Raw genomic sequence first — 26005 nt, forward strand, 5'->3', positions numbered from 1 at the left:
GTGTTTGGGGCGATGCAATGCGCTTCAGGCTTCGCGAGGTGAAACCTCCCACGTCCAGCTTGGCAGAGATGCAGCGTCGCAAGGCTACCATCAGGGGTGGATGAATGGAGTCCCCCTACCCAGCACCATTCACTTGTACACCGTTGCACCCCCCGCGCGACGCCAGGCCCCATTGCAACCATGGCCAACCTGGTGCTCGGCACTGTGGCGATGCAGGCCCCTGCGGGTAGCAAGGCTACCAGTTATGCCGGCAGCAGCAGGCACCTGCGCTCCAAGGCGCACGGCCAGCTCAACAGCCGCCGGGCGGTGCAGGCGGCTTTCTGGGGTCGCAAGAAGGAGGCCGCCAAGACGGAGGCCGCCCCTCAGGCCGCAGGTGAATCAAGGGGGTGATCACAAACCGCGCAAGGGGCGAAGGCAGTTCGAGACGGGGAACCTCACTGGGCTTGGGCGCCCACTACCACAGCGCCGCAGCAGCGGTTTTGTACCCTGTTGATTTGGGCCTGCTTGCAGCCCCGTATGATCCCATGGGAATGGGGAGGCTCGCTGCTTGTTGTCTACCCTGCCCCTTGACTCTGCGGGCTTCCCAGCTCATCTTCCTGCCTCTACTGGCTGCAGAGCCCGCCGCCGCTGTCGCCGCCGCGGGTCCCATTGAGATCACCGTGGAGGGCAAGAGCCAGGTCATCGATGCTGGCGACAAGATGATCATTGTGGAGCCCTCAGGCACCATCATCATTGGCGGCCCCGAGGCCGTGGCGCGCGCGCAGGCGGCCGAGGCCGAGGCCGTGAGCGATGTGGCTGAGGTCGAGTACCTCACCGGGCGCGCCAACGCCGTGCAGAAGCACTTTGCCTCTGCCGTGGGCGCCGATGACTTCATGCAGCGCGTGGAGATGGCTCTGTACGCCTTTGGGTTCACCGGCGACAACTCCATCGGTGAGGACGGGTCGCACTGTCGGCATGCCTGCATTTCATCTCCAGATCTCTCGCTGTCTAGTTTCTGGGCAGCTCCCATTCCTCCTAGCTCAAACAATTTGTCCCCGTCCCTGCCGCGTAGCCATGGTGAACCTGTGTCGCGACGAGGTGACCCTGACCCTGAAGCACCGCATTGAGGAGACCTTTGGCTCCGCCTTCTCCACCAACGGCCTGGGCGGCGCACTGACCTGTGGCGTGACCGGCATGGGCGCCGGCTTCAGCCACTCTCCTCTGTGCAGCAGCAACAAGGAGCGCTATGTGTTCTTCTCGTTCCCGCACATCAGGTGGGCGCGGGGCAGCTGGCTTGGCGGGGACCTGCACCCTGCGCTCTTTCCCTGCTGTTTGCTGATCTCACCTCGCCTTCCCTCTTGCCTGCCTGCAGCATCAACTCTAAGGGCGAGGTGGGCCCCATGTCCCGCCCCGGCCGCCCCGGCCAGTCCTGCGCCTGCGGTGCCCTGATTAAGGCCACCAACGAGATCAAGAGCGAGGGCCTGACCTGCAACTGCAAGATCCCCGGCGGTGAGCCACACGGGCCACTGCATGCTGGCCCATCTTGATAGCCTTGCTTGCTGCTGTGTGGCAGCCTGACACATTCTCGTGGGATCAGCCGCTCACACAGCAGCTGCTACCCACCTTTACACCTGCAGTGCACGATGCTCTGGACCCAGAGATGAGCATCTTGAAGCAGCGCATTGCCCGCCGCCTGCGGCACGAGGGCTACAACGACAACTCTGTGAAGGACCTGACCCTGGGTGGGTGCCTGCTGTGGTGCGGGAATGCAGATGCTGCTCAGTTTGGCGCCCTGCCTGCCTGGAGCAACGGCCTGCCACTGCATCCAGCTGACTGATTGCCTGCTGCTAATCCTGCCCCACAGTGGATGTCACCAAGGTGGCTGAGCGCACCATCTCCGACGATCTGGAGTTCCTCATCTCCAAGACTGTCAACACCGACAAGGCCGATTACGCCGGTGAGTTGATGTGCAGCCTGGCGAGCAGCCCACGTGTTGTACAGCTGGCTGTGCCACGCAGCTGTGCCGACCAGAGTTCTTACGCCTCTCCCCGCTTCGCACTGCCCTCCTCTCCTCTCCTGCAGTCGTCACCGGCGTGCAGATCCACAACTGGGCATATGATTTTGAGGATGCCTCCCCCAACATGGAGTTTGTGGCACCCACCAGCGCCTACGTTGTGGTCGATGGCGTGAAGACCCACCTCGACTTGTCAGCCATCCCGGTGAGTCATGCCGCTTAGCATGCCAATGTTAAAGTGGCAAAGATGAAAACGGACCTGTTTGTACTATTGCTTGATTGGCCATCGCCGATCACTACTGATGAGCCACTCTTCTGTTGCCCGGTGCAGCCGCTGACCCCTCGCCAGATGCGCCTGGTGGCCGGCCCCGCTGACGTGGGCAACCAGGGGGGCCAAAACCTTTTGCGGCGAGGAGGGGCTCCTTTATGCTTTGAATTCAAGGATTCCACCCGGTGATCGGAGGGGGCGCTTTCACCGCTCCCTTTCGCTGTTGAAGGAGGAGAGCTTGGACGGCACTGGCGCTGGCACTGCTCCCGCATGGCAGTCAACGATTGTGAAGGGTACCCCTGAGCGCTGCGCCACCGCCGACAACTCCAACATCATTGACAGCAGCTTCGCCGAGGGTGAGATGGCCGGTGGCGCGCTGCCGGCCCTGTTGGTGCCGCGTCTGCAGGCCAGGTGGCTCATACATCCCGCTGCACTGCTTGCCTGCTGCAGATGCTGAGCTGCGCAAGGTGTGGGAAATGTTGGAGGAGAAGTACAAGCTGCCTGCCAAGAACTGAACACATGGGCTGCGGTGGCGAGAGAGCGAGGTCATCTAGAGTTTTCATACTAAGTAAACACATTGAATCACAGAGAACACCAATATTCATTTGATGGTCAGCTTGATTGCTTGATGAATGATATTTTCAGTCCTCGGTCTTTTGTTTAGCAGCGCCGTTTCGTGTGCACGTCTGCGTCTCCTAGTTATGGTTACATCCATAACAATTCTGCACCGATTTTCCAGGGTTCAGGCAGTGCACCATTTCCAAACGCGCGCTCTCTATTATGCTAACACCAGCAACACGCGACGCGGTAATGAATACCACTGACACCCTAGCAGACAAACTGGCTAGGCAGTTGCGTGATGAAGAGCTGCGGTTGGCGTGCATGGCAGCTTGTGCGCACTGGGCCTGTGCGAAGCGTCGCGCGTCTGCAGAAGGCAGCGCCGCGTCAGGCCAGCCATCGCTCTTTAGTCAGCCAGCCAGCCTGCGCCAGGCAGCACCAGGCGGTGTGGGGGAGGGCAGGCTGCAAGCAGTGAAGGGGTGGAGAGCAGGCACCTCACTTTTGCCAGGGTCTGCTGCTGTGAGCCTTCTGTTGTTGCTTAGCCACCCAAACACACCCGGGATTTTGAAAACTTGCGGGCGGCGGCGACAGCCACAGTGCAGTGCTGCGCCAGAAGGCCGTGTGGCGCGCGGCTGTGCACCGGCCCCAGCGGCGGCCAGACACGGGTGCAGCCAGCTGCCTGCAAGAACGGGGACACGGCCTGCTGGAAACCACTGATCAGTGATAACGATCAGTTGCATCATCGCAATATTTGCCGGTGTAAGAGACACACATGTCCTGCCAGGCGTGCTAGGCAAGCTGGGCGTGCTACGACTCTCAGGCTGCTCAGGCCGCGAACTCCCCATGCACGCCACTTTTTGTCCTGCTGATTTATTACCCGCTTGAACTAGCCGAAGCCATGCCCGCCGCAGCTTTGACCGCAGCGCAGGCGCGCGCCGATTGCGCCACCACCTTCAACTCGGCCCGCCGAGTGCGTAGGAGCGCCATGCCCATGCAGCTATTCTCCAGCCGCGGCGTGGTGAAGGCGGGGCGAGGGGCCGCCGTGCTGGTTCGGGCGGCCGCCGATGGTGAGCAAAACTGGGGAGCAGGGGGCCCTCAGCGCGTTGGGGACGCGCTGACGACGTGTGGCAGGGACTGTGGCAATGGTGTTGCAGCCTGACCCGCCAGGGATGGTGACCGCCAGCCGCCACTACCACCGCCCCTGACTACCCACGGAAGCCTCCGCGCCAGAATGTGGCCCCCTTGCCATTCTGGCACTGCGCCCTGATTCTCCTCCCGGGCCCTCCCCTGCCCTGCAGCCGAGATCAAGCAGTCGGTGATTGAGGCCAATGGCAAGATGATTGTGGTGGAGGCTGACGGCACCATCATCATCGGCGCCCCCGACGTCGTGGCCCGCGCTCAGGCTGCCAAGGACACTGCCGAGCCTGTGCCTGAGACGGTCGAGGTTGAGTACCTGACCGGTGAGCGGGTCGCTGGCAACTGAATCCAATAGACTTGGAAGCTGCTGGAGTGCTCCATGCATGCAATCAGCCATGCCACGTGCTTCGCCTTGCCCACACCCGTGACTCTTACCCTTTGGCACTGTTGCAGGGCGCGCCAACGCCGTGCAGAAGCACTTCGAGAGTGCCCTCGGCGCGGACGACTTCATGCAGCGCGTGGAGATGGCTCTGTACGCCTTTGGGTTCACCGGCGACAACTCCATCGGTGAGGACGGGTCGCACTGTCGGCATGCCTGCATTTCATCTCCAGATCTCTCGCTGTCTAGTTTCTGGGCAGCTTCTCCCATTCCTCCTAGCTCAAACAATTTGTCACCGTCCCTGCCGCGCAGCCATGGTGAACCTGTGTCGCGACGAGGTGACCCTGACCCTGAAGCACCGCATTGAGGAGACCTTTGGCTCCGCCTTCTCCACCAACGGCCTGGGCGGCGTGCTGACCTGCGGCGTGACTGGCATGGGCGCCGGCTTCAGCCACTCTCCTCTGTGCAGCAGCAACAAGGAGCGCTATGTGTTCTTCTCGTTCCCGCACATCAGGTGGGCGTGGGGCAGCTGGCTTGGCGGCAACGTGCATGCTCAGTCTTTCTGCTGCTGTTTTTCGCTGTAGCTGCCGCACCCTGACTTATCCTTCCCTCTTGCCTGCCTGCAGCATCAACGCCAGCGGCGAGGTGGGCCCCATGTCCCGTCCCGGCCGCCCCGGCCAGTCCTGCGCCTGCGGTGCCCTGATCAAGGCCACCAACGAGATCAAGAGCGAGGGCCTGACCTGCAACTGCAAAATCCCCGGCGGTGAGCCACAAGGGCCGACTGCATGCTGGCCCATCTTGATGCGCCTTGCTTGCTGCTGTGTGGCAGCCTGGCACATTCTCGTGGGATCAGCCGCTCACACAGCAGCTGCTACCCACCCTTTACACCTGCAGTGCATGATGCTGTGGACCCAGAGATGAGCATTCTGAAGCAGCGCATTGCCCGCCGCCTGAGGCACGAGGGCAACACCGACGAGTCTGTGAAGAACCTGTCCCTGGGTGGGTGCCACAGCATGGCTGTGTTGCACCCACCCACATGCTGTCCAGTTCAACGCCCAGCTGCCTGCCTCAGCATTTTGCGTATTCTCACGTGCTGACTGGTTGCTTCCCCACCTCTCTTCCCTCACAGTCGACATCACCAAGGTGGCTGAGCGCACCATCTCCGACGATCTGGAGTTCCTCATCTCCAAGACTGTCAACACCGACAAGGCCGATTACGCCGGTGAGTTGATGTGCAGCCTGGCGTGCAGCCCACGTGTTGTACAGCTGGCTGTGCCACGCAGCTGTGCCGACCAGAGTTCTTATGCCTCTCCCCGCTTTGCACTGCCCTCCTCTCCTCTGCTGCAGTCGTCACCGGCGTGCAGATCCACAACTGGGCCAACGACTTTGAGGATGCCTCCCCCAACATGGAGTTTGTGGCACCCACCAGCGCCTACGTCGTGGTCGATGGCGTGAAGACCCATCTCGACCTGACCGCCATGCCGGTGAGAAGCACGGGTTGCCAGTGTGTGCCCGTCAGCCTCTTTCCAGCTGCATCTGTTGTTGTTGAAAGAGGTCTGAAGGTGGCAAACTGTTTCCAACTCTTTTCTGCCTTGTGCACCCTGTTGCAGCCCCTGACCCCACGCCAGATGCGCCTGGTGGCCGGCCCCGCTGACGTGTGCAACCAGGGCGGCCAGACCATGCTGCGCGAGGAGGAGGCTCCGTATGCCTTTGACTCTAAGGACGCCCGCCGTGCCCAGAAGGCGCGCCTGCAGCGCTACCTGACGCTGATGAAGGAGGAGGGCCTGAAGGGCGAAGTGGCGGTCCCCAACTGGCGGTCCAAGATTGTCACCACCACCCCCGAGCGCTGCGCTTCTGCTGACAACTCCACCATCATCGACAGCAGCTTCGCCGCCGACCCCGAGCTGCTCAAGATCCGCAAGCAGCTGGAGGAGAAGTACAAGATGCGCGCCAACTAGCGCCACACAAGAACAGGCCTCGCGGCCAACCTCGTCACCATTGAATCAACCCTCCCAGCACTGACGCCCACGTTTGATCATTTTGTCTCCAGCCCTCTCTTCATGTTCAGCGATTTCATCAGGTTGCCCCTTGGCCTCCCTGACCTCAGTTATCATAGCGCCTCCAATTGAATTGCGGCTTGCCAACAGTACAAGTTGCCTCCCTCCGACAGTTCCCCTTGCTACATTTGAATCCCAATGCAATCTCTTTCCACATTCTGTGAGCACGCCATGGATCGCCACATAGGTGGAAAAGCGGAACATGCAAGGCCACGGGCATCCCGTACCTGCGCCCCCAACAGAGCCCAGACGAAAGATGGGGTATGGGTCACGCAACCCACGGCAGACACTGAAGTAACTCATTCTTGTACAAGTGGCGGCTAGTGCTGAAGGCGGCTGCTTCGCCGCGGCTGGGGCTTCTGCTCCTCCTCTTCCTCCTCCTGAGATCGCGCCTCCTGCTGGTCTTCGTCCTCTGCCGATGTCTCCTTGTCGCCTGCTTCGTCCTCCTCGCCACCCTCATCTACAGGTGAACAGCCCAGCGTGCGCAAAGTCGTGTTAAAGCACCGAGCCAACGCAGCCTGTGCTGTTCATCGCACCGCGCCCCTCGCGCTGTTCTGCCTTCTACCCCTCGCAAGTGCAGCACATGACGTTTGCAGCCACACACATACACACACACCTGCATCCTCCACGGGGTCCTCCTCTTCCTCCTCCTCATCATCATCATCATCATCGTCAACATCTTCGACAGCGGGGACACCCAGCCGCCGGCGCTTGGGCTTGGGTGACACAAACTTGGGTGGCCGCCCCACGCGCTTCTGCTTTCGCAGGTTATCGCAGATTTCAGCTTCCCGCATCTGCAGCCACAAGATTTGAGTGCATCAGATAGCGAGCAGCTGCCGAGCCCAGCACCGCTGCAATCTGTGTCCTGAGCGCAAGCACTCGTGTCACAATCAAATGGAGCGGCAATAAGAGCCCTCATCCGGCCCCCCAGCCAGAGTCAGAGCCACCCAGCCAGCAAGCTGCCTGTCCTGTCCTCACCTCGACCTCCTGCAGCGTCTGCGGCTCGATCTTATTTGTCTTCACCAGGTTGCGCCACCTGTGGGGAGGGCGAAGGCAGCGACAGCGGCAGCATTAGAGCAGTTGGCCACCAGGGCACAACACTGGCTGAACATGCCGCAGGCTGGGAGGGAGCAGCAGAGCACAGGCAGCAAGCCAAAGCAGGGGCCATCAGTTGCCAGCGCAGATAGAGGGCCAGCACACACTTGTCCTTCAGGTCCACCTGAAGCACATGGGGAGCGGCAGGCAGTCAGGCCAGCAGACACATTGGCATAAGCAACAATGCAAGCAAGAGGCATAAAGGATCACCACAAGAATGCGGCGCCCCAGGCGTGCGCTGCTCGCCCCTCTACCCACCGCCGTGCGGAGAGGGTCAAACACCCCTGCCCCCTTGTCTCTGATCTCGATCCAGCTGCCGCGGCCGAACAGCTTGACCAAATCAATCAGCTCCGTCTCCTCCTCAGCGGTCCAATTCAGTCGCTGCAAAAGAAAGGGCAGTGCTACCGTGTGTTCATTGTGGCCGACAGCGTGCAAGTCCACGCCCGGAGGTACTGCAAGCAGCGGCGCACCGGGCGACGGCGCTTGCCACCCTCTTGGTCCTCCTGCTCGTGCCCCTGCACAGCTGCAGCGCGCCGGCCTTGCTGTCGCCCTTGCTGCCTGGCGGGCGTCGGCTGCGCCAGTGGCACGTGCTGCTGGATCCTTGCAGGCTCCATCTCAGGCATGGGGTGCTGCGGCAGGGCGGAGGTGGGCCAGGCAGCATTCACTTGGCTGCCACCAGCAGAATATGAGCACCAGCCACCGCTTGTCCGCACCTGCACCGCTGGGCTTTCGGTCCACCGCATGTGCCGCCCAGGAGGCACACCACCCGCTGCTGCTACAGCGGCGGCAGCGTGCTGGAGCATCTCCGGCAGTGGGTCCTGGCCGCCCTGCTGCTCCAGATCGGCCAGCCCCACACCCAGGTCCTGCAACGCTGCCGCCCCTCTACAGCAAGTGGCACAGCGGCAGGTGATGGGCCCAACGAAGCACAGCTAAGATGTCTGTGTGAGCAGTACGGGCAGCAGGAGGAGGGCTCCACTACACTCGTAAACCTGCCCAGCTCACCCACGGCTGGCACTCCTGGGCCCTGCCGCCTGCTCGTGGCGTGGTGAAGCGTAACCCTCATCATCTCCACCCATCGGAGGAAGCAAGTCCTCCTCGTATGATGCCGGCGGCGGCGGCAGTGGAGAGCGTGCAGGCGCTGCTCCCCGCCACGCTGTAACTGCCTGCCGTCCAAGGGGCGAAGCCAGGGCGGTTGCCAGGCGGCGGGGGCCTGGGCTCACTGCTGGCACAGCAGCAGCGGACCGCTTGGCGCCGACGCCAATCTCGTAGCGCCCAACTTGTACGTCATCTTGGATGGCCTGCGGCAGGCAGCAATCGCATTCACAGTCAGCTACTGCGGCTGGGAGAGTGGAAATACAAACTCGTCAGGGGCCAACTCTCTCATCACCCCCAAAGCCAAGCATCTCCTCCTACCCCGGCGGCCAGCTGCCTGCCCGGCCCTCACCAGCAGCAGGGAGCGTGGCATCGCCACGAGCGCCTTGTGCACAAAGTAGGTGGCCGAGCCCATTGAGCGCTGGAAGGGGAACTGCTCATTTAAAGCCGCAGCCAGCACAGGACTGCGCAGCGCGGCCCTGAGCTGGTCGTACCTGCGAGGTGAAGGAAGGCAGGCAGACAGGGAGCGTGGGCAAGGGCTAAGCATTGTGGGCAAGGGCAGGCGGTGAGGGCAGTGGCAGGCAGGCAGGGCCCGGCTCCCACCTGGTGTACGACTCTTGCGTGTTGTTCCCTGCAAACAGCCTGTTCAGCACCACCTCTGCCTCCTCCACTGGCAGCTTGAGGTCCCGCCACGTCTGGATGCCCAGCTCAGTCTTCACCTGTGGGCCCAGGAGGGCCGGGACATCAGGGTTGGAGGCTGAGGCACAGACACGACATTGTCGACTCCCCAGCAGAGCAGCCTGCCTGCAGGCTCTACCTACCCCCCCCCCATTCCTCACCAAGAGGATGAGCTCCGGTGAGGGCCAGACGACGGCTGTATTGGCCACCGCGGCCACGTCGCAGCCCGCCAGCTTCTGCAGGTAGCTTAGCACAGCCTCGTCCATGCGTCCCGCTGCCAGCTCCGCATCCAGCAGGCGCAGGCACAGCTTGGCGCGCGTCACGTCTGGCAGGTCCTCGGCGCTGCCCACCACCGACGGCAGCAGGCTGGCGAGGACGGTCATGGACAGCTCCTCCTTGTCCAAGTCCAGCAGCCGGTCCAGTGCCCATACCAGTGTGTTGTCCTCCTGGCCGCCGGCCTCCATGACAGCAGCGACGCAGGCGGAGCGGGCGGAACCTGCAGCCTGCGGCCAAGGACGAGTGGCGGCTCAGACGCAGGCGGGGCAGGCGCGCGCTAGCTGCGCTGACAGCTGCAGCCCAGCCCGGAGCGCCCGGCCCGGCGCAGGGCCAAGCGGCAGCACACTGGCAGCGTTTCAAGGCGCACTTGCCGTTGGGGCCGAAGTCGAGTTGCGGCCAGGGCGCGTGAGGTCTCACAGATGTTGCAAGCAGTCACAAGACGGTCGCAGGGTCTGAACCGGCTGATTTCGGAAGCAAAAAATGCAGCCAACCAGGCTCAGCACGGCGCAGCACGTCTCTCAACAAAAATTTGCAACAGCAGCAGTAGGCCGCAGCCCACGCATGAAAGCCTATGTATGAAAGCTCCAAACGGCGGGCACAAGGGAAGAGGCCGCCGCTTGGAACCATCTGTTGGTGCCGCCGCCGCCGCTGCGCCACTTGCCTCACGGTTTATGGAATTTATTCGCGGCCACAATCTGCTGCCTCTGAGCACAGATCCGGGTATCACATGGGGGGCAACCGCGGGCAGTAGAGCGGGACGGCGTCGGCCGACGCTCGTGGGAGGAGGTGGTGCCACCCAGTGGGAAATGGGCATCACGCAGGGATACATGAGCATACACGCAGGGAGGAAAATAACAGTTCAGGAAGTGCGCATTAGATCAAAAGGGAGTCGCGTCTGCGAGGCAGACGGTCGATCAAATGGTTAATGAAGAGGGAACCGAACAAGAGTCCGGAAATGGCTGGCTGCAGGGCTGGGCATTGGGAGCCCAGCGAGCAAGGGGGATCAGGCCTGCACCGCCAGCACAGCTGTGGATAACTCGGCATCCTCCGTATCGCTCTGCTGCTCCGAGTCCAGCACAGAACCCACCTCGCTGCGGCGCCGCATGCTTTCAGGCACCAGCCCTGCCGGGATCTCACCCATGGTGCTGCTGTTGCCGCTGCCACGGCCCCTTCCATGCCATTTCCGCCGGTCCCGGTGCCGCTGCCGCCGTTGCGGCAGTCCTAGCGTGCTGAGCACGTCGCCATTGGCACTCACATCAGCCGCCGCCTGCTGACCGCTGCCACCATCCGCAACAATCTGCTCGCCACAGGTGCTGCTGCCACCGGCATTGCGCCTTCTGGCACGTCGCTGTGGTACCTCCTCTGCCTCCTCCTCCTCGCCATACTCGCTGTTGCTGCTGCTGCAGGAGCAACTTGTGCTGCCGCCGCCCTCGTCGCTGCTTGACTGCACACACAACAGACGGTGGCCAAAAAGAGGCAGCAACTGATGTCCGCTTATTGGCATAGCAAAGCTCCTTGCTCCTTGCTACAGGTAGCAAGCACAAGAGCCTGCAAGCGTGGATCCCGCGCCATCTCTGCCTGCCCGCCCACCATCCACACCTGGCTCTCACTGCCATAAAAGCTGCGGTTGTCTCCTTCATAGTCGTGATGCGCAACCTCTGGCTTGCCGGAAGCATCACCCGGCCGCGCCAGCGCAATGGACGACGCGCGCCCTGAGGCGACCAGCCTCAAGTGCTCATCCGCCGGCGCATCAGACAGCGGTGCTACATTGAACAAGGGACGGGGTTGGCTCAGTGCATGCTTCCACAAAAGGCCCCCTTGCTGCTGCTGCCGCATTGTTGTCAACAGCAGGTCACATTCTGTCAGGGGACCAGATGGAGCTGGCTGTGCAGCAACTGGCTTCTCCTCACCATGGGGCGTCGACGTCTCCCGTGTGGTGGTGGAGGCGGCCTCCGAGGGGCTGGGGGGCTGGCCTGCTGCCGACTTGCGGCGAATCAGGTCCAGCATATCGCTGGAGCTCCAGGTGGCTGCTAGACAGGAAAGTGCGGCATGGCATCACACGTCACAATGCAGCACAGCTGAGAATCAGGCGGCAGGCAAGTGATGGGGAGACGCAGGTGGGTGGCACGAGCACCAATGCCCCTGCCACCACCGCCACACGCTCGCCACGCACCTGACTGGCAGCGCAGATACTCTTCCAGCAGCAGCTTGCAGCTCAGTGAGGAGCCGCTCAGCATGCTCTCCCCCTGCACTCAGCCCATACCGCCCAGCCAAGCAGTCAGGCAGCAGAATGAACACAGGCCAGGGCGAGCTCGGCATGCTGGATGTCGCCCCTACGGCCCCCTCCCGCCGTCCACACTCACCCGTGCAGTGCGGCGCAGGCAGCCCAGCACAGTGGTGTGGATGGTGGCCACTGAGCGATCCACATTTGTGTTGTCCACTTTGGGGATGGCATGTTTTTCAGCTGCAAGTGGCAAGGGGATAAGTAGTGTACCCCATGTAGGGTAGAAGGAGAATGAAGGCAGCAGGCCAATCCCGGCACACCACACATGCGCCCACACCCCAGGCACCCCTGCACCAGCTCCCCCAACCCACCACTCTTCACCAGGTAGTCCTGGATGGCACGGATGTTGCGGAAGTACTTGACATACCGGTTGCCTGCACGCCGACAGAAAGCCAATCGGGAAGGGGATCAAGGGGGCCAAACCCTCACAAGGTGGCTGCAGAAGGCAGCGTAGCCGCCCCGACGCTGCGAATCGCTCCTGCTCTCATGATAACATGCGCGCCGCTCAGCCAAAGCCAAGCCAAAACACTCCCAGGCATCGTCCTGGCGGCCTACAGGCTGGAGTGCACCCCGCCCAGCCTCACCATCTGGGCGCAGCGTCATGACCTTGGACCGCACAGCAAACCGCTCCATATGCTTGGCCTCGTTAGAAATATGGACCAGGAAAGGGACCACGCTGGGGTGCCGCTGCATCATGCGCACAACCATGCTGAGGCTCAGGTGCACGCCTTCCACCACCAGCGATTGCCGCCGCGCCTCGCAGCCCGCCAGCAGACGATCAACGTGCTCCAGCACCCGAGCGCTCTGCGCCTTATACCCCCGAATCGCGGCCTTGCGCGGGTCAGCTGTGCTGCTGCCGCTTGTCAACAGCTGGTGGTAGGGTAGCTGATGGGTCGGCAGCGCGGAGGACGCTGGCGCTGCTTGCGGCTGCCGCGGCTGCTGTGCCTGTGCCGCATTGACGGGCGCCTGCAAGTGTAAACCGGCCTCGTAGGTGGACGCCCACAGCAGCGGATCTTCTGCCTCGCTGCTGAAGCTGCAGAACGGACAGGCAGGAATCGGCAGGATTTGGTGGGGCAGGCAGGTGGCAGGTGCTCCATCGGCAGCGCAACAAGCGGCAGTAGCAAGCAAGCTCAGCTGGCGATGCTGTCATGATATGGTCTGTTTAAGGTCTGCACGAGGATGTTGCCAGCGACTCTCCTGCCCTCCTTCAAGGCCACAAGTCCAGCTGCTAAAACATACTGCATCCCACCACACCAGTGCACGCACCTGCGCATCATGTGGCGGATGGAGTCGGTGGACACAACCGTGGAGATGCCCAGCCGTGCCGCCAGCAGCGCCGCCAGAGTCGACTTGCCGGTGCCGCTGGTGCCGCACAGCAGCACCGCCACCGAGGCGCGCTGCTCGCGAAGCGCGCAGGCGATGCGAAAGTCGCCGACAGCTGCTGCCGCGGTGGCGGCAATTACGGCGGCAGAGGCACCGGCTGGGGCGCCCAGCAGCACATCATGCTGCCGTTGCACGCCGCCATCGGCAGGTGGCTGCTGGAGCGCGGGATCTGAAGCAGCGGGCACCGGCAGTGGTGCGGCTGCCGAATCCGCTACTGGTGGCACCTGCTGCTGCGGCTGCGGCTGCTGCTGGTCGGAGGCGGCCAGGCAGTCCATGACAAGCCGGTCAAACTCGAGTCGGGCGAGCGCGACGCCAGCGTGCCCGCCGGCCGCTGTGTGGAGGCGGCCTGCCAGGCTGAGCGGCTCACTGGGCGGCAGCGCGGCGCGCTGCTGCAGGATGAGGAACACCTTGTGGGCGGCCTTGTCGCTCTGGCGCGGCTTGGCGCCCACGAGCTGCAGCGTCTGGCGGAGCAGGCTGTGGGTGTAGCGAGCCGCTCCCGCCACCAACACAGCGGGCGCAGGTGGCGCCGGGCCAGCGCTGGCCGGCTCCTCGGCGCCTTCTGGAGCCACCAGCAAATACGAGAGCTCCTGCACCGGCATGTTCTTGGCGTGGGTCCGCTAGAAGAGAGCCTGTGCAGCGGGCTCGCCGGTTGGGCGCCTATTCATGGCGTCAGCGGGGAGGTTGGAGAGGCGGGTAACGGTGGAGAAGCCAAGGCCAACCATTTCATCCAGCTGGCGGCGCCGTGCGGCGTGGCACTGGAGCATTCCAGGCCAACTCTCGCCTGACACCAGTCTCATCCCTCGAATCTCCTAATTCACTCATTTTCTGCACTTGACCACCAAGGCTCTCTTGCTTGCTGAACCTGTTTGGTGTCCATCAGAGTCCTTGGCCAGTCCTGGTGTCCCCAATCCGCGGCTGGATAGAGGATAGCCACCGCTGCATCCAGGGATCTCGCGAAGGGCTGAGTGCGCAAGAACCAGCAGCTTTCAAACATGTTGACATCACCACAGCTTGAAGCCAGGGCCACCTGCTTCATTCCTGCAGGAGTCATGACGCCTCCCAAAAGCGCTCCAACACTCGCGCAGCCAACAGTGTTGATGCTGGCCGTGGTGCTTGCCGCCGCGGCGCTCCTGAACTGGCAGCTGGACCCAGACCGCTGGCACAAGGTTTTGACAGGCACCATTGCGCTGCGAGCAGGCGGTGCCTTTCAGCTCCGGTTGACACGCTCCCGGCAGGTGAGCAGCTGCACTGCTGCCTTGCTGCGGCAGGAGACAAGCCAGTGCAAGGCGGTGTGTAGGTGGCATTGCTCGCAGCCGACTGCACAACACCACCTACTTGGCTGCCTCCTACACAGGGCGCGTGCTACAACATCAACACTACCAGCTGGCAGCAAGATATCAGCATCGGCCGGTCTGGGCGGCGCGCTGTGGTCACCTTCTTGTTCAACTGATCATTCAGACGGTCAGCCGATGCAGCCGATGCAGCCAAGCATACTGGCAGTGGAGGCCAATCCCAGCTTTGAATCAATGCATGTTTTGCATCTGCAAAATCCCTGAGCTGTAGGCCATGTGGCCATGCGCTGCAGGTGTGCGGGCGCTGTACAATTCTTTCCGGTTCGTCGGCCCACCAGCCAACACCGACTTTGTGATTTTGTGCACCCAGGAGCTGGAGGAGGCGCACAGGCAGGAGCTGCGCAGCTGGGGCATCAAAGTGCTGGAGGTGGAGCACGTGCCGAATCCAGCAGGCGGTCTTGTTTGGACGCATCCGGCGTGTACAGGTTGGTGTGGAGCACCCTGTTGCAGTCTCTGCCGATTCCCTTCCCACGTGTTTATTCCCTTCTCACATGATGGTGCTGACCGGCTGCAGGCAAACAGTTCTGCTCGCTATTTGGCAAGTTTCGGGCCTGGCAGCTGACGCAGTACGACCGAGTGCTGTTGCTGGACACAGATGTGATTTTCCTGCGGCGGCTGGACAAGGTCTTTACCTGGTGCACTCCAGTCATGGCTTCAGACCTGCCGCCCTCAGACTTCAAGCCGGCAGGCATGTTCATCTCTACCGCTTGTCGCATTTGCACCTTCGTGTGCTGGATGGTGAGCGGCCCCCTGCTGCTGTGATGCAGGGATGCCACAAGGTGGAGCCATTCTGCTGACCCCCAACAACGACACGTTTGGGTGGCTCCTTAACCAAGTATCCCAGGACCCGGGCCTGCTGTCAGGCGTGGAAACACTGGTGATCGATCAGACGATTCTGGGCAGCGCCTTTGCTGACAAGTGGTTCGTAGCGGGCGCCGCCAACCAGCTCTGCACGGCCAGCCAACATGATAGCCCTTGCCCTGGGCGCTTACAGCGGCAGCCAGAGGCTGTCAGGTGCGGCGACAGCATGCGCTGCATGTGGCCCATGCCTACCCAGTGGTTCTTGGTTAGCGCCCACAGCCAGCCCGGTTGAACTGCGCTCAGCATCAGCGGGGGATCAGAAGTCAGTTTTCGCTGGTAGGCGCTGTCGACATGGCGTATCAGTCCTCCAGCACGCGGCAGACTCCATGCCTTGTTTACATGCCAGCATCAGCATGTTGCCTCCTGGATGCGTCCAATTGCTGGTGCAGGAATTTCCGGCCGCCGCTGCAGACCATCAAGCGCGGCCTGGAGGGCAAGAGCAAGCAGGAGGCTGTGGAGACGCTGGACGATCTGGGATCCTTCCTGCTGCACTTTGTGGGCAGCAACAAGCCATGGCTCAATAAGACGGAAGAGGACAGGGTTTATGCAGGTGGATGTCGTGGCGCGGCACGGCAAGCTTACGGGGCGGCTCGCCTGCGTACCCGCATGCTCTGCCATCTGCCAACCTGCCGGCCGCCTCCATGCCCGCAGGCGCGCACGAGCTCTGGTGGGATATGCGGAACCTGCAAAATTGACTGTGCCGTTCCCGCTGTAACAAGTGCCGCAAGGCTGGGGCAATACGGGGCGTCGGCGGCAGCGGGACATACTGCTGATAGGCTAGACGGGCCCCTTTCGTGAGTTTTGCCAGCATTTAGTGCCTACTACAAGCTCAGGCGAGGCTTGGCAGGCTCTCTGTTTCGCACCAGGCCCAATCTACTGACTACTGTTGCTGGCAGCGGCCTGGCTTAGCGGCGTGCGAGGGGGGGCCTGCTAGCAGCGCCAGCAGCAGCATGGGCCCTGCCCGCACGCCCCCCAAGCGGCCCAGGTTGCTCACCTCCCTGGGCGCCTGGGTGGTTGTGGCCAGCCTGCTGTGCCTGCACCGCGCCACCCGCGACGTCACCAAGTGCATGCCCGAGGCGGACGGGCTGCCGCATGGGGCGGGTGGCGGCGGTGCCGCCACCGCCGGCGCACCTCTGCCGCCGCCGCCAGGAGCCTGTCGCACGATGAAATCGAGTCGCTCATCCGCCAGCCTGCGACGCTGCATGGGGTGGTGCAGAAGGGCGGGCTGCCGGCCAACTACAGCTTCATGGTGGCGCACCTCACCGACACCAATCCTGATGTGCGGGAGGAAGGCATCCCCGCCACTATGGGCCCCGCACTCATGCGCTGGTTCGCCCACGCCTACACGTGAGCAAGCAGCAGGGCGGGCTGTGGGTACTTGCTAGGCTCCAGGTATACTGCAATCGATGTCTCGCAGTGCCTGGTGCCGCGACATGAGTGTGCCTTTGCTATCTTTGCTCCACGGAGCCCGTGGTGGGTGGCTGGTTTGGCTGTAGCCCATCCTTCAATGCCTCCGGCGCTGCTGCGCATCGATGGCCTGCAATGCTTGAAAGATGTAGTTGCTGCTGCTCCCGCCGCTGCCGCTGGCAGTTCCCTCCCTTGCCCGCTTTCCTGTCATATTGCCGCCATGCCTTCCGCCCTCCCCCCACCTTCCGCTGCAGCTTCAACCGCTCCATGGGCCACAGCAACTACCACCTGCAATCCCCCGTGCCGGCCTGCCACTTCTGGGCCGACCACCGGTACCGCATCCTGTATGTGCGCAATTTCAAGACGGCCGGCACATCCATCACCGTCACGCTCGGCCAGAAAGAGCTGCACATGTACTGCAAGTGAGCCACAGCAGCATATGCGCTGCGCAATTGGACCGGCAGGGAGATGCTGCACATGTCGCTCTGCTGGGTGTGCTTGCTGCTAAGGGCGAGCTTGCGGCTGCTGTGTTTGCCGACAGCGCAGCGAGCCAGGGCGTGGCCTTGAACCCGGCTGCTGCGATATGCCCCTCGCCGCAGGGCCAACCCTGCTAACTGTGCTGCCAAGTGCCGCAATAAGCAGGTGTGCCTGGAAAACATCATCGACCAGGCGGTGCTACGTAAGCTGTTTGCAGAGTACACAGGTGAGGCGGCGGCACATGTTTGGGGGAGTTGGGGTGCAACACACAGCGGGATGCTGCTGACTTGTGACGGCACGGTGTGGCAGCCCTCAACAAGCAGACACCCGCCATGACGTGCCTGCTGCAGCTGCTGTCTCTGCCTTCTTTTGTTGTAGTGTTGCCTGCCTGCCTGTGCCCCGTGGCCTGACCTCCCCTTTCCCCCACTGCCCACCCGTGTGCCTGCAGTCTTTTCTTTTGTGCGCAACCCCTGGGCCCGCGCGCTCTCCAGCTGGCACCACGTCCACAAGCATGGGCTGCACCCGCCCTGCCAGGACCCTTTCACCAAGTTTGCCCAGCTGCCATCCGCCTACGGCGCCAAGTGCCTGGGCGACCGCTCCTGCTGCAAGCGCCGCTTTGGCTGGCTGCTAGAGCACCTGGAGCCGCAGAGTACGTGCCTGTTTGACGACCGGGGGCGCCCCTCGGTGGACTTCCTGGGGCGTGTGGAGAACCTGGATGAAGACATGCAGGTGGGCGGCGCATGCAAAATCGTTTTGTCAGTTTGAGGGGACGAGCAATGCTGCCGCGGCCATCTGCCAGACCCCACGTGTGTTCATGGGCCCGCTGGTGGCCACAAGAGGCTCATGTTGTTGCATATTGATGTGTGTCTATGCTCCTCCCGGGCAGGAGCTAGTGAAGTTGGTCAATAGCAGGCTAGGGGAAGGGGTGGAGCCGCTGCGTGTAGGATCCCTGCCGCGCTGGCAGCTGGCGCTGCCAGACATGAAGGACAGGTGAGTGGGAGCGGAGGAAGGGCAGGGTGAAACAGCGGCGGGGAGCAGAGTTGTTTGCAGTGCCGGGCATGGACACGCGATAGGAGGCTCGACACAGGGCAAGGAAGGAAAACAGCCTCGTGCTGAAGCGCAAAAGCCCTCTGTCTGCTGCCTCCTTGTCCCTGCTTCTACTTGCAGGCAGGATGAACTTTGGCGATACTATGCAGAGCTGTACTACAACAGTACGACAGGTGCAGACCTGGTGGTGTCTGCTGCTGCTGCTGGCAACTGCTGGTACCAGCAGACATTGCAGCCGTGCCCTTCCACTCCCTGCGTGATGGTTGCCGTGCTTCTGCCGCCCTGCTGCAGCCCTGCAAGACATTCGCAGCTACTTCCACGCAGACTTTGACCTTCTCCAATTTCCTGGCAGAGACATGGTTGGAAGAGGGGGAGGAGGGGTGGCGGCGGAAGCAGCGGCTACCATCTCTGAGCTAGGTTGATGTTGTTTCTTTGCAAACTCCCTTCTTGAATGCGTTTCATTGCATGCCTGGTACACAGCAGGAGCAAAAGGAAGCACGCAGGAGCAAGCGACGCTGCACAGGCCTGATACACAGCAGGAGCAAAAGGAAGCATGCAGGAGCAGGCGACGCTGCACGGCTCTAGCAGGAAAGTGCCGGTCCTGGCTGCCCTGGGTGGTGGGCAGCCTGCCACCACTGCTGCACTGGCGGATCAGATGCACCTCAGATGCGCCTCCAGCCCGCTTCGCCGCGTGGGATCATGTCAGGGATCAGGCGCTTGAGCCTGTACCAGTTGACAGGGTCGACGCCCAGAGCAATCATAACACCAAGCTGCTGGCTTCGCTCAGGCATGCCCCACATGAAAGAGCGGATGTAAGTCGCGCGCTGCGCCAGCATGGGCAGCGCCTGGACCACCAATGGCAGGACCTGCGGCATTAAGGGAGGGAAGGCAGACGGGAATCTGAGGTGGGCAGAGATGAGAGATGGGTACGGGCAGAGATGAGCTGCGCCCCTCCGGCGGGCAGAGATGAGCTGCGCCCCTCCGGCGGGCAGAGATGAGCTGCGCCCCTCCGGCGGGCAGAGATGAGCTGCGCCCCTCCGGCGCACCATGAACCACTGCTCCGCGGGGCGAGCGTCCCAGCAGTCGTTGAGAATCTTCTTCTGAACTGGGCCCGGCACGTAGCGGCGCATAACAGGTCTGACATGATCCTCGACATACGTGTAGGAGTCGACGGCATAGGCGGCCAGGCGAGCCACGGCGGCCTGCGGCACAGCAAACGACATGGGATTGAGGAGGCACTGAGCAGCCAAATGCAGCGAAGGCCGCCACCGGTGTGCAGCGCCCACCGTTCCGGCCCCCTAAGGGCGGCTGACCACGGCAGCAACAGCAGTTCCAGCCCACCTGCAGCGCCCCGTAGTCGAGCGGCTTGCCACCGCTACTGTTTGTGCCACCGCTGCCGTCGCCAGCCCCGCCAAGCACCTTGTCGAACTCTCCGCTGGCGATGAGGGCCTTGGTGTCGTCACACCCGCCCAGCAGCTTGCCGGCCACCCACACGTAAGGCACAGTGCGCTGGCCGGTGGCCTTCTTCAGCTCCTCGTGCAGGGCAGCCCCAGACAGCATCTTATCGACTGCGGCCAGGGAGGGGCGGACAGATGGCACATGAACAGCAGGTGCACGAGCAGGTGAACAGGTGAGGAGCAGGCGGGTGCCCAGACCAAGGCAGGGCTTGTAGCTCGTACCCAGGAAGTAGGGGAAGGACAGGCCCATGTCAGCCAGCGTGCGAGACACTTCGATGCAAAAGGGGCAGGTGGAGCGGCCCACCACCACAACCCTGCAGGCGGGACAAGCAGCAAAGGCATCGAGATTGTGCATGCTGAAGCCAGGGTGTCCCATGTTCATCGTTCCTGTGCTTGCTACATGGTCACGCATTAGCCTCCCTCACTTGTTCTCCGACACAGCGGCGGCCAGCTTGTCAGCCAGTGTGACTCCGGCATAGCTGTCGATGTCGGCGCTGGAGTCAGCGCCACCCGTCGCCATCTTCGCCACAGCCCCACCAGACAGGCCTGCACCGCAGCGCTCAGAACCGGTGTGAAAGCCGCAGCAGGAGCAGGCAGGCTGCCTGCAAGGAGCTGTGCGCTCAGTTTCTACCTGCCAGCTGCACCGCCACTTCCTGCTCCAGCCTGAGCATCTCCTCGTTTTGGGCCATAGCCTTGGCGTGGTGGCCAGGGAAGAACGCAGAAATTTGAGGGAAGCATATCTCGTTCTTCAGGCCAGTGTAGAAGTCGTTAATGGTCGTAAACCTCCTCCACTCCTCCGACAGGCGGGCAGCGATGCGGGTGTTGCCTGGATCCGCAGCCAGTGCCGACGCCTTCGCATTGGCAGTGGGGTGGGACGCCCCAGAATAACGGGCAGGCAAGTTTGGCCAGTGACTGGAAGAATTGGGCAGGACACATACAGCGGGCAACTGCGGCAGGCGCGCACCGAGTCTGTGAGCTGTGCGAGCAGATGGCGCAGGGCCTCTTGGGCCAGGGGCAGGTGGCTCATGGGGCCCCACTGCAGACACGGGTGGTTTGCCAGGGCGGTGACTCGCAAAGGCCACCATGACCCCCTCTCCCTCCCCCTTTCCCTCTCCCAGCCTTCCCCTCCATTCACCTTGTGCTCTGGAATAAATACTCTGAGGCGCAGGATGCCGGCCAGGGTGCGCAGGGTCAGGACAGAGCACATGATGCAGGCCAGGGCGATGAGGCAGATGGCCAGCACCTTGCTGCAAGGGCAGGAGTGGGCAGGGCTGAACGCGGAAGAGAGTGCGGGCGGCAAGGGAACAGCCAGTCAGCAGAACCGGCGTGTGCCTAGCAACTTGCACCGCCCACCTCAGGGCAGTGTCAATCGTCATGTCATACAGCACTCCAGCCCACGCCAGGGCAGCGGTGGGGAAGCCAAATGCCCACATCTGCAGGCACTGACGGGAAACTCTGATGTATTCGAGGCAATGTATTCACTTCCTGGCTGCCCCACCAGTACCACGAAGATGCCAGGACATGGGCATCTCTCTTTGGACGTGCAGAAGCGAAGGGGCAAAGTAGCGAGGGCAGCCCAGCACCGAACTGGCCTGCATGAAAAAGCTGTCAGCCCACAGAAAATGCTTCAGAGCCATCCACACCAGCACCAACCCCATGCCGATTGCCATGTAGAAGAGAGTTTGAGCTGCGACGCAGACAGGCAGCAAGTTCTGTGGATCATAGGTGGGCATGACGCGGCAGTGCACCAAACATCGCGCGATGTTGCCGCATTCAGCATTGCCAACGCCACTGCGACAAGCGATGAGCCCCCGGCGTTCCTGTACCTCACCCGTGTTACCCATGCCTTCCTGCATCAGATAGCCCATCATGGCCAGGTACAGGTCCTCCCGAGAGGAGCCGCTGGGAGCCGCCTGCACGCATGCAAGGTTGCAGGTTCAGGCAGGTTAGGATGTAAGGCATGTGTGGCATGTGTCTGTGTGAGCATGGGTGTCAATCGAGGCAGGGCGGCATTGCATGCAACCCAAGGTGAGGTCATAGACCAACCTGGCAGGCATAGCGCGCAGCCTCGAGCAGGGTCCAGGCGATGGAGGCAACCGCCGGCGCCGCAATCCAGATGGCGGCAAACATGCGGCTCCGTGGATCGACATTGTGTCCCAGTACCGTACGCGTAAAAGTGAAAATAAACAGCGTGACCCACCTGCAAACAGCATACTAGCACCCACAACGTGGTGAGGCAAATGCCGGCCCAGCTGCAGGTCAGTCCGCATGGCGCACTCACATCAACAGCGCGAACCCGAACCACAACATGCAGGCCTGTGGGCGCAGGAGCAATAGAACAGCGCAGTTCTCAAGGTGTCGATCCAACAGCGCAGGGAGGGGCATGTTGTAAGCGCAGCTGGCCCATGCATGCCTCCCAGCGCGCCCGTGCCTCTGCTGACCTCCGCGTAGCTGGGGTCGAGGATCGGTCCTACCACCGCGACTACAAAGTTGCCAACAGGCGCCCTGCAGAGTTATTCAGATATCTGATACATGTGCAGCCGTGGGCAGCAGGAGATCAAGCACTGGCCAGGCGAAGCATCCACACATGGTCAGCCTGACGGTTTCAACGCACATCTGATAGGCGCCGTTGACCAGGCCCTCATGCTTCATTTGAGACAGCCAGTTCCCCACAATGATAACTGCAGGCAGTGCACAAACAGGTCAACAGGAATGACTAGGCAGGGGGTGCTCTGCTCGAGCAGGGATACGCATGCCTTGCCAGGTGGTTGCTGTTTTCTGACCGCCATCCCTGTCGGCTGGCCCCTTGCCTGAGAAGAGCATCATCAAGCTGGCGCCCGCCCAGAAGAGGATCTTGGCAAACGTATTGGAATACTGGTCGGCTAAGAAGGAGTAAACCTGGGCAATAACAAGTATGTAGTGTTTTCCCCGACAGTTTTGTTTGTTTTTCAACTGTGTTGTTCAGGTCCAAGCGGGTGCAACAGGCACAGCAGGGGAACGCACCACCAGGGTCATCCAGGGCACCGAGAAGGCATTATGCATCATTGGGTGCTGCCATTCGGAGGCGATCTGCGACAACAGGCCAGGGCACAGCCGCGAGTTGGCAAGGAGCACCCCTGTTCAGCCCAGGGGTGCATCTCCCAGCTCTTTGCACCCCTGCAGAGACCAGCCAGATACTCACCTTGTGCGGATACAGGATGCATTTAAGGATGTATGGCACGGTGAACAGGGCGGTCCAGACCAGCGACAGCAGCGCCAGTATTTTCCATACGTTCTCCGGGGTGCCCATGGTGGGGATGAGCGAGCAGAACCTGCAGCCAATCGTGGTGCGACTCGGGTCCGAGCGCCGGCTGTCACAATCCCCATGCATGACTGAGGTGCCAGAAGTCGCTGCTCACCTGAAGAGAGCGGCCACAGCCACCGGGCCAATCACGGCGCTCATGAAGCTCATTTTGGAGTACTTGACATAATCGAACGTTTCACGCTCCCAGTCATCCGTCTTGCCTGTCTGCAATACAGGTGCACCATTGAGATAACGTCAGCAGGTCATGCGCCCTGCCTGCCTCCACGTCACAAGCAGTTGGGCGGCCACGGTGAGCCCAGCAGCTCCCTGCTAAGCCCCAAAGTGCAGGAGCCACAGCTCGGACCTTGTAGTGCAAGTCGATGCGAGGTTTGAAAGAAACGGTGTTGAGCCTGCTGTGCCAGAGTGCATTCATTCATTCATTCATTCAGCACACAGCCCGGCCGCCTCTTGCTCGAGGGCGGCCCACTTTGGCCTGGGCCGCCCGGGCCGCCCTCCCCCCCGGGCGCATGTTCGGTGTTGGAGGGGTGTGCCCAGCGATAGGGGGCCCCTGAAGGCATGCGCCGAGGCCGGGAAGCGTGGTTCGGCGCTGCTGCACGCTTGGCGATTTGACCAGAACCACGTGCCGCCGAGCTGCGGCCGCAGTTTCCGGCCCACGGTCTACGGTCGCAGCCACGGGACTCGGCGGCACGGCGTTTGGGCCCAAGCTTGCTGCCGCCGCGCTGCCCCCCGGGCACGGCGGCGGCGGCGGCACGCTGCGACGCCCCCGTGCTGCCGAGCTGCGGCCGTAGTTTCCTGCCAGAAGCCCACGGCCACAGCCACGGGACTCGGCGGCACGGAGTTTCGGTCCACGGCTTGCTGCCGCCGCCGTCGCAGGGGTGCTGCCTGCGGCGGCGGCGGCACGGCGTTTGGGTCCACGGCTTGCTGCCGCTGCCGCCGCCGCAGGGGTGCTGCCTGCGGCGGCGGCGGTAGCGCACGTGGCAACCCCCCGCGTTTCCTTGCCTCCCATCCACCGGACCCCGTCCTGCGCTTCACTTTGTTTAGGGAGGGGCTGCTCACTGCTCATTGCTCATTGCTCATCGCACACTGCTCAACGCTCATTGCCCTATATCCCACCCAGCCGCAGGACTCCACTGCCGCCCGCGCCCCGCCCCATCTGGCCGCTTGCGCGCCCCATCCCCCCTCGATGGGGCCCGCCCACACCGGGGCCTCCCCCCTCCCGCCCACTGCTTTCTCAACGGCCCCGAGCCGGGGCTGCCCTCATTGCATACATAGTGCGCCTTTCCCTGCTTTTCTAGTGACCTAGCGTTCCGCACTGCCGTTTGGCCAGCCCATGCTCCCGTACCGTTGCGTTTCTCCCCAATGCGCCATGCCACTTTGCCAGTCATACACACGTTTCGATGCGTGCCCTGTCAGCTGCTTGCGTTGCATGTCGCCTTGCTCCACCCCTGTTTTATTGCTTTCTCTGCTTTCGCCCGGTTCCCGTCCCGTTTCGGCGGGGAGTCTATGTTGCAAGCTAGTTCTTGCTTTACCAGACTTTAAGCCCACACAAGCAAGCATGCAGGTGGGCTTGCTGCCGGGGCGCAGCTCAGGAGAGAAGCGCTCTTCATAACTCTGCGCGGGCGGCGGGTGCACGCGCTTGGTCCACTCCTCCCATGCAAGCCTGCAAGCACGAGGTGGTTGAGGTGGCAGGGTCCCTGAGTCCCTAGTCCCAACTCTTTTGGTTCCTGAAACACCCATACACGTATTCACTTTGTCTCTGGAAGCGTGTTGATGTGGATTAGGTATATTGTGTCTGAAATGAATCGCCACTTGATGGCGAGGCCAAAGAACCAGCAGCCAGCGCTGCACAACGGACAAGGGAGACTGGTAAGGGTCAGACACAGAAACTGCAATGCGTGCTACTGGCAACTGACCAGAAGTTGAGGAAGGCCTCCAGGCCGGCGAAGAAAGTCAGTATGGAGGCAACAACTGTGGCGGCCTGCAGGGTTGGCACACAGCAGCAATCGGGATGCGCACTTCACGCAGCTGGGTGATGCATGATGCGGCACACTGCCGCACCTGCCAGGCGTGGAAGAACTGCAAAACCACGATCCCGGCCGAAAAAACAACCCCAACAGAGACAGCAAACTGCTTGGGCGGGCCTGCACAGACACAAATGACAGGAGCTGTTACAGCAGCAGGGCGCCTCAGACACGGGCATACAATTTAAATCGGCACACGGCTCCTCTGCCAATTCAGCGCACCTGCTCCCCACACCGGACCCGTCTTCCTGCCCAGCCATGGCAGCACCAAGTCAATGGCGGCGGCCACCATCATGGCGACCGATCCCAGCGGCGAGATGCCCGCGCCGCCCTGCAGGGCAATCGGCAGGAAGCCTGGTCGCACCTGGTGCAACAGACAGGAGATGTTGGACACAGCCACAACCAAGCAGGCGGCGGCCTGACCGGCCCACCAGCCAGGCACAGGATGGGTGCAGAGAGACATGCATTGACGCTGCTCCTGGAACTCACATAGAAGCGCAGACAGAAGTCCACCAGCAAGCCCACAGCAACCCAGTGCCAGCTCTGCTTCTTCTTGTAAGCGAAAATGGCCAGGAGCAGGCTGATTACAAACACCTGCCGCGCGGGTGCAGAACGATGTAAAGGCTACCTTGCAAGCCATGTTCCCACTGCGGGTGCCCGGCGAACGCCACAACTGCCCTCACCTGCGCACCGACCAGCCGAATGATGCGGTTGTCAACTGTATTAGGGAACTGAAACAGTGCCCCTGCGACAGAAGGGAGTATCAGAGGCGTGAACTTGAATGCAGGGGGGCGAAACTCGATGCAGCGCTGCAATGCAGGAACGGCGGCAGGGTTGGACAAGAAGGCGGGGCCTGCCAAAGGAAGGCTGGCCTGCTGC

At 62.2% G+C, this 26005-nt stretch overlaps 7 protein-coding genes across 7 annotated transcripts; 4 read left to right on the forward strand and 3 right to left on the reverse strand.

Annotated features, from left to right (window-relative positions):
* Positions 1-126: 126 nt before the first annotated feature.
* CHLNCDRAFT_58491 (hypothetical protein) lies at positions 127-3086 on the forward strand. Its single transcript, XM_005845751.1, has 9 exons — positions 127-373; positions 616-930; positions 1052-1253; positions 1352-1488; positions 1617-1721; positions 1844-1936; positions 2062-2198; positions 2325-2617; positions 2712-3086. Exons 1-8 carry the CDS (start codon positions 181-183, stop codon positions 2448-2450), a joined length of 1308 nt encoding a protein of 435 aa, XP_005845813.1. The 5' UTR covers positions 127-180; the 3' UTR covers positions 2451-2617; positions 2712-3086.
* A 1313-nt stretch (positions 3087-4399) lies between these two features.
* On the forward strand, positions 4400-5828 carry CHLNCDRAFT_8957 (hypothetical protein; the record flags this gene model as incomplete). Its single annotated transcript, XM_005845752.1, has 6 exons — positions 4400-4523; positions 4648-4849; positions 4962-5098; positions 5230-5334; positions 5465-5557; positions 5683-5828. Coding segments are annotated over 6 exons (807 nt in total), but the record flags the coding sequence as incomplete, so codon positions are not given.
* Positions 5829-6712: 884 nt separating this feature from the next.
* Positions 6713-9721, reverse strand: CHLNCDRAFT_136553 (expressed protein; the record flags this gene model as incomplete). The annotated part of the gene is made up of 11 exons (XM_005845864.1): positions 6713-6852; positions 7009-7186; positions 7371-7428; positions 7535-7611; positions 7746-7868; positions 7958-8116; positions 8201-8369; positions 8730-8785; positions 8932-9073; positions 9183-9298; positions 9419-9721. 11 exons carry the CDS (start codon positions 9719-9721, stop codon positions 6713-6715), a joined length of 1521 nt encoding a protein of 506 aa, XP_005845926.1.
* An 815-nt stretch (positions 9722-10536) lies between these two features.
* CHLNCDRAFT_136554 (hypothetical protein) lies at positions 10537-13799 on the reverse strand (the record flags this gene model as incomplete). Its single annotated transcript, XM_005845865.1, has 8 exons — positions 10537-10977; positions 11133-11296; positions 11444-11560; positions 11707-11779; positions 11897-11997; positions 12129-12191; positions 12402-12850; positions 13084-13799. 8 exons carry the CDS (start codon positions 13797-13799, stop codon positions 10537-10539), a joined length of 2124 nt encoding a protein of 707 aa, XP_005845927.1.
* Positions 13800-14297: 498 nt separating this feature from the next.
* CHLNCDRAFT_136555 (hypothetical protein) lies at positions 14298-16108 on the forward strand (the record flags this gene model as incomplete). Its single annotated transcript, XM_005845753.1, has 6 exons — positions 14298-14400; positions 14786-14928; positions 15096-15290; positions 15397-15473; positions 15803-15963; positions 16065-16108. 6 exons carry the CDS (start codon positions 14298-14300, stop codon positions 16106-16108), a joined length of 723 nt encoding a protein of 240 aa, XP_005845815.1.
* Positions 16109-16363: 255 nt separating this feature from the next.
* CHLNCDRAFT_136556 (hypothetical protein) lies at positions 16364-18766 on the forward strand (the record flags this gene model as incomplete). The annotated part of the gene is made up of 8 exons (XM_005845754.1): positions 16364-16476; positions 16563-16760; positions 17075-17242; positions 17420-17523; positions 17746-18026; positions 18184-18287; positions 18465-18508; positions 18636-18766. The coding sequence occupies 8 exons, from the start codon at positions 16364-16366 to the stop codon at positions 18764-18766; spliced, it is 1143 nt and encodes a 380-aa protein (XP_005845816.1).
* A 967-nt stretch (positions 18767-19733) lies between these two features.
* Positions 19734-21031, reverse strand: CHLNCDRAFT_36392 (hypothetical protein; the record flags this gene model as incomplete). Its single annotated transcript, XM_005845866.1, has 6 exons — positions 20937-21031; positions 20766-20837; positions 20433-20652; positions 20227-20347; positions 20024-20115; positions 19734-19912 (listed from the first exon to the last, which is right to left on the reverse strand). Coding segments are annotated over exons 1-6 (756 nt in total), but the record flags the coding sequence as incomplete, so codon positions are not given.
* Positions 21032-26005: the final 4974 nt, after the last annotated feature.

This window comes from Chlorella variabilis (assembly GCF_000147415.1).
Source record: "Chlorella variabilis unplaced genomic scaffold CHLNCscaffold_16, whole genome shotgun sequence".
In the NCBI taxonomy this organism is placed as follows: Eukaryota; Viridiplantae; Chlorophyta; class Trebouxiophyceae; order Chlorellales; family Chlorellaceae; genus Chlorella; species Chlorella variabilis.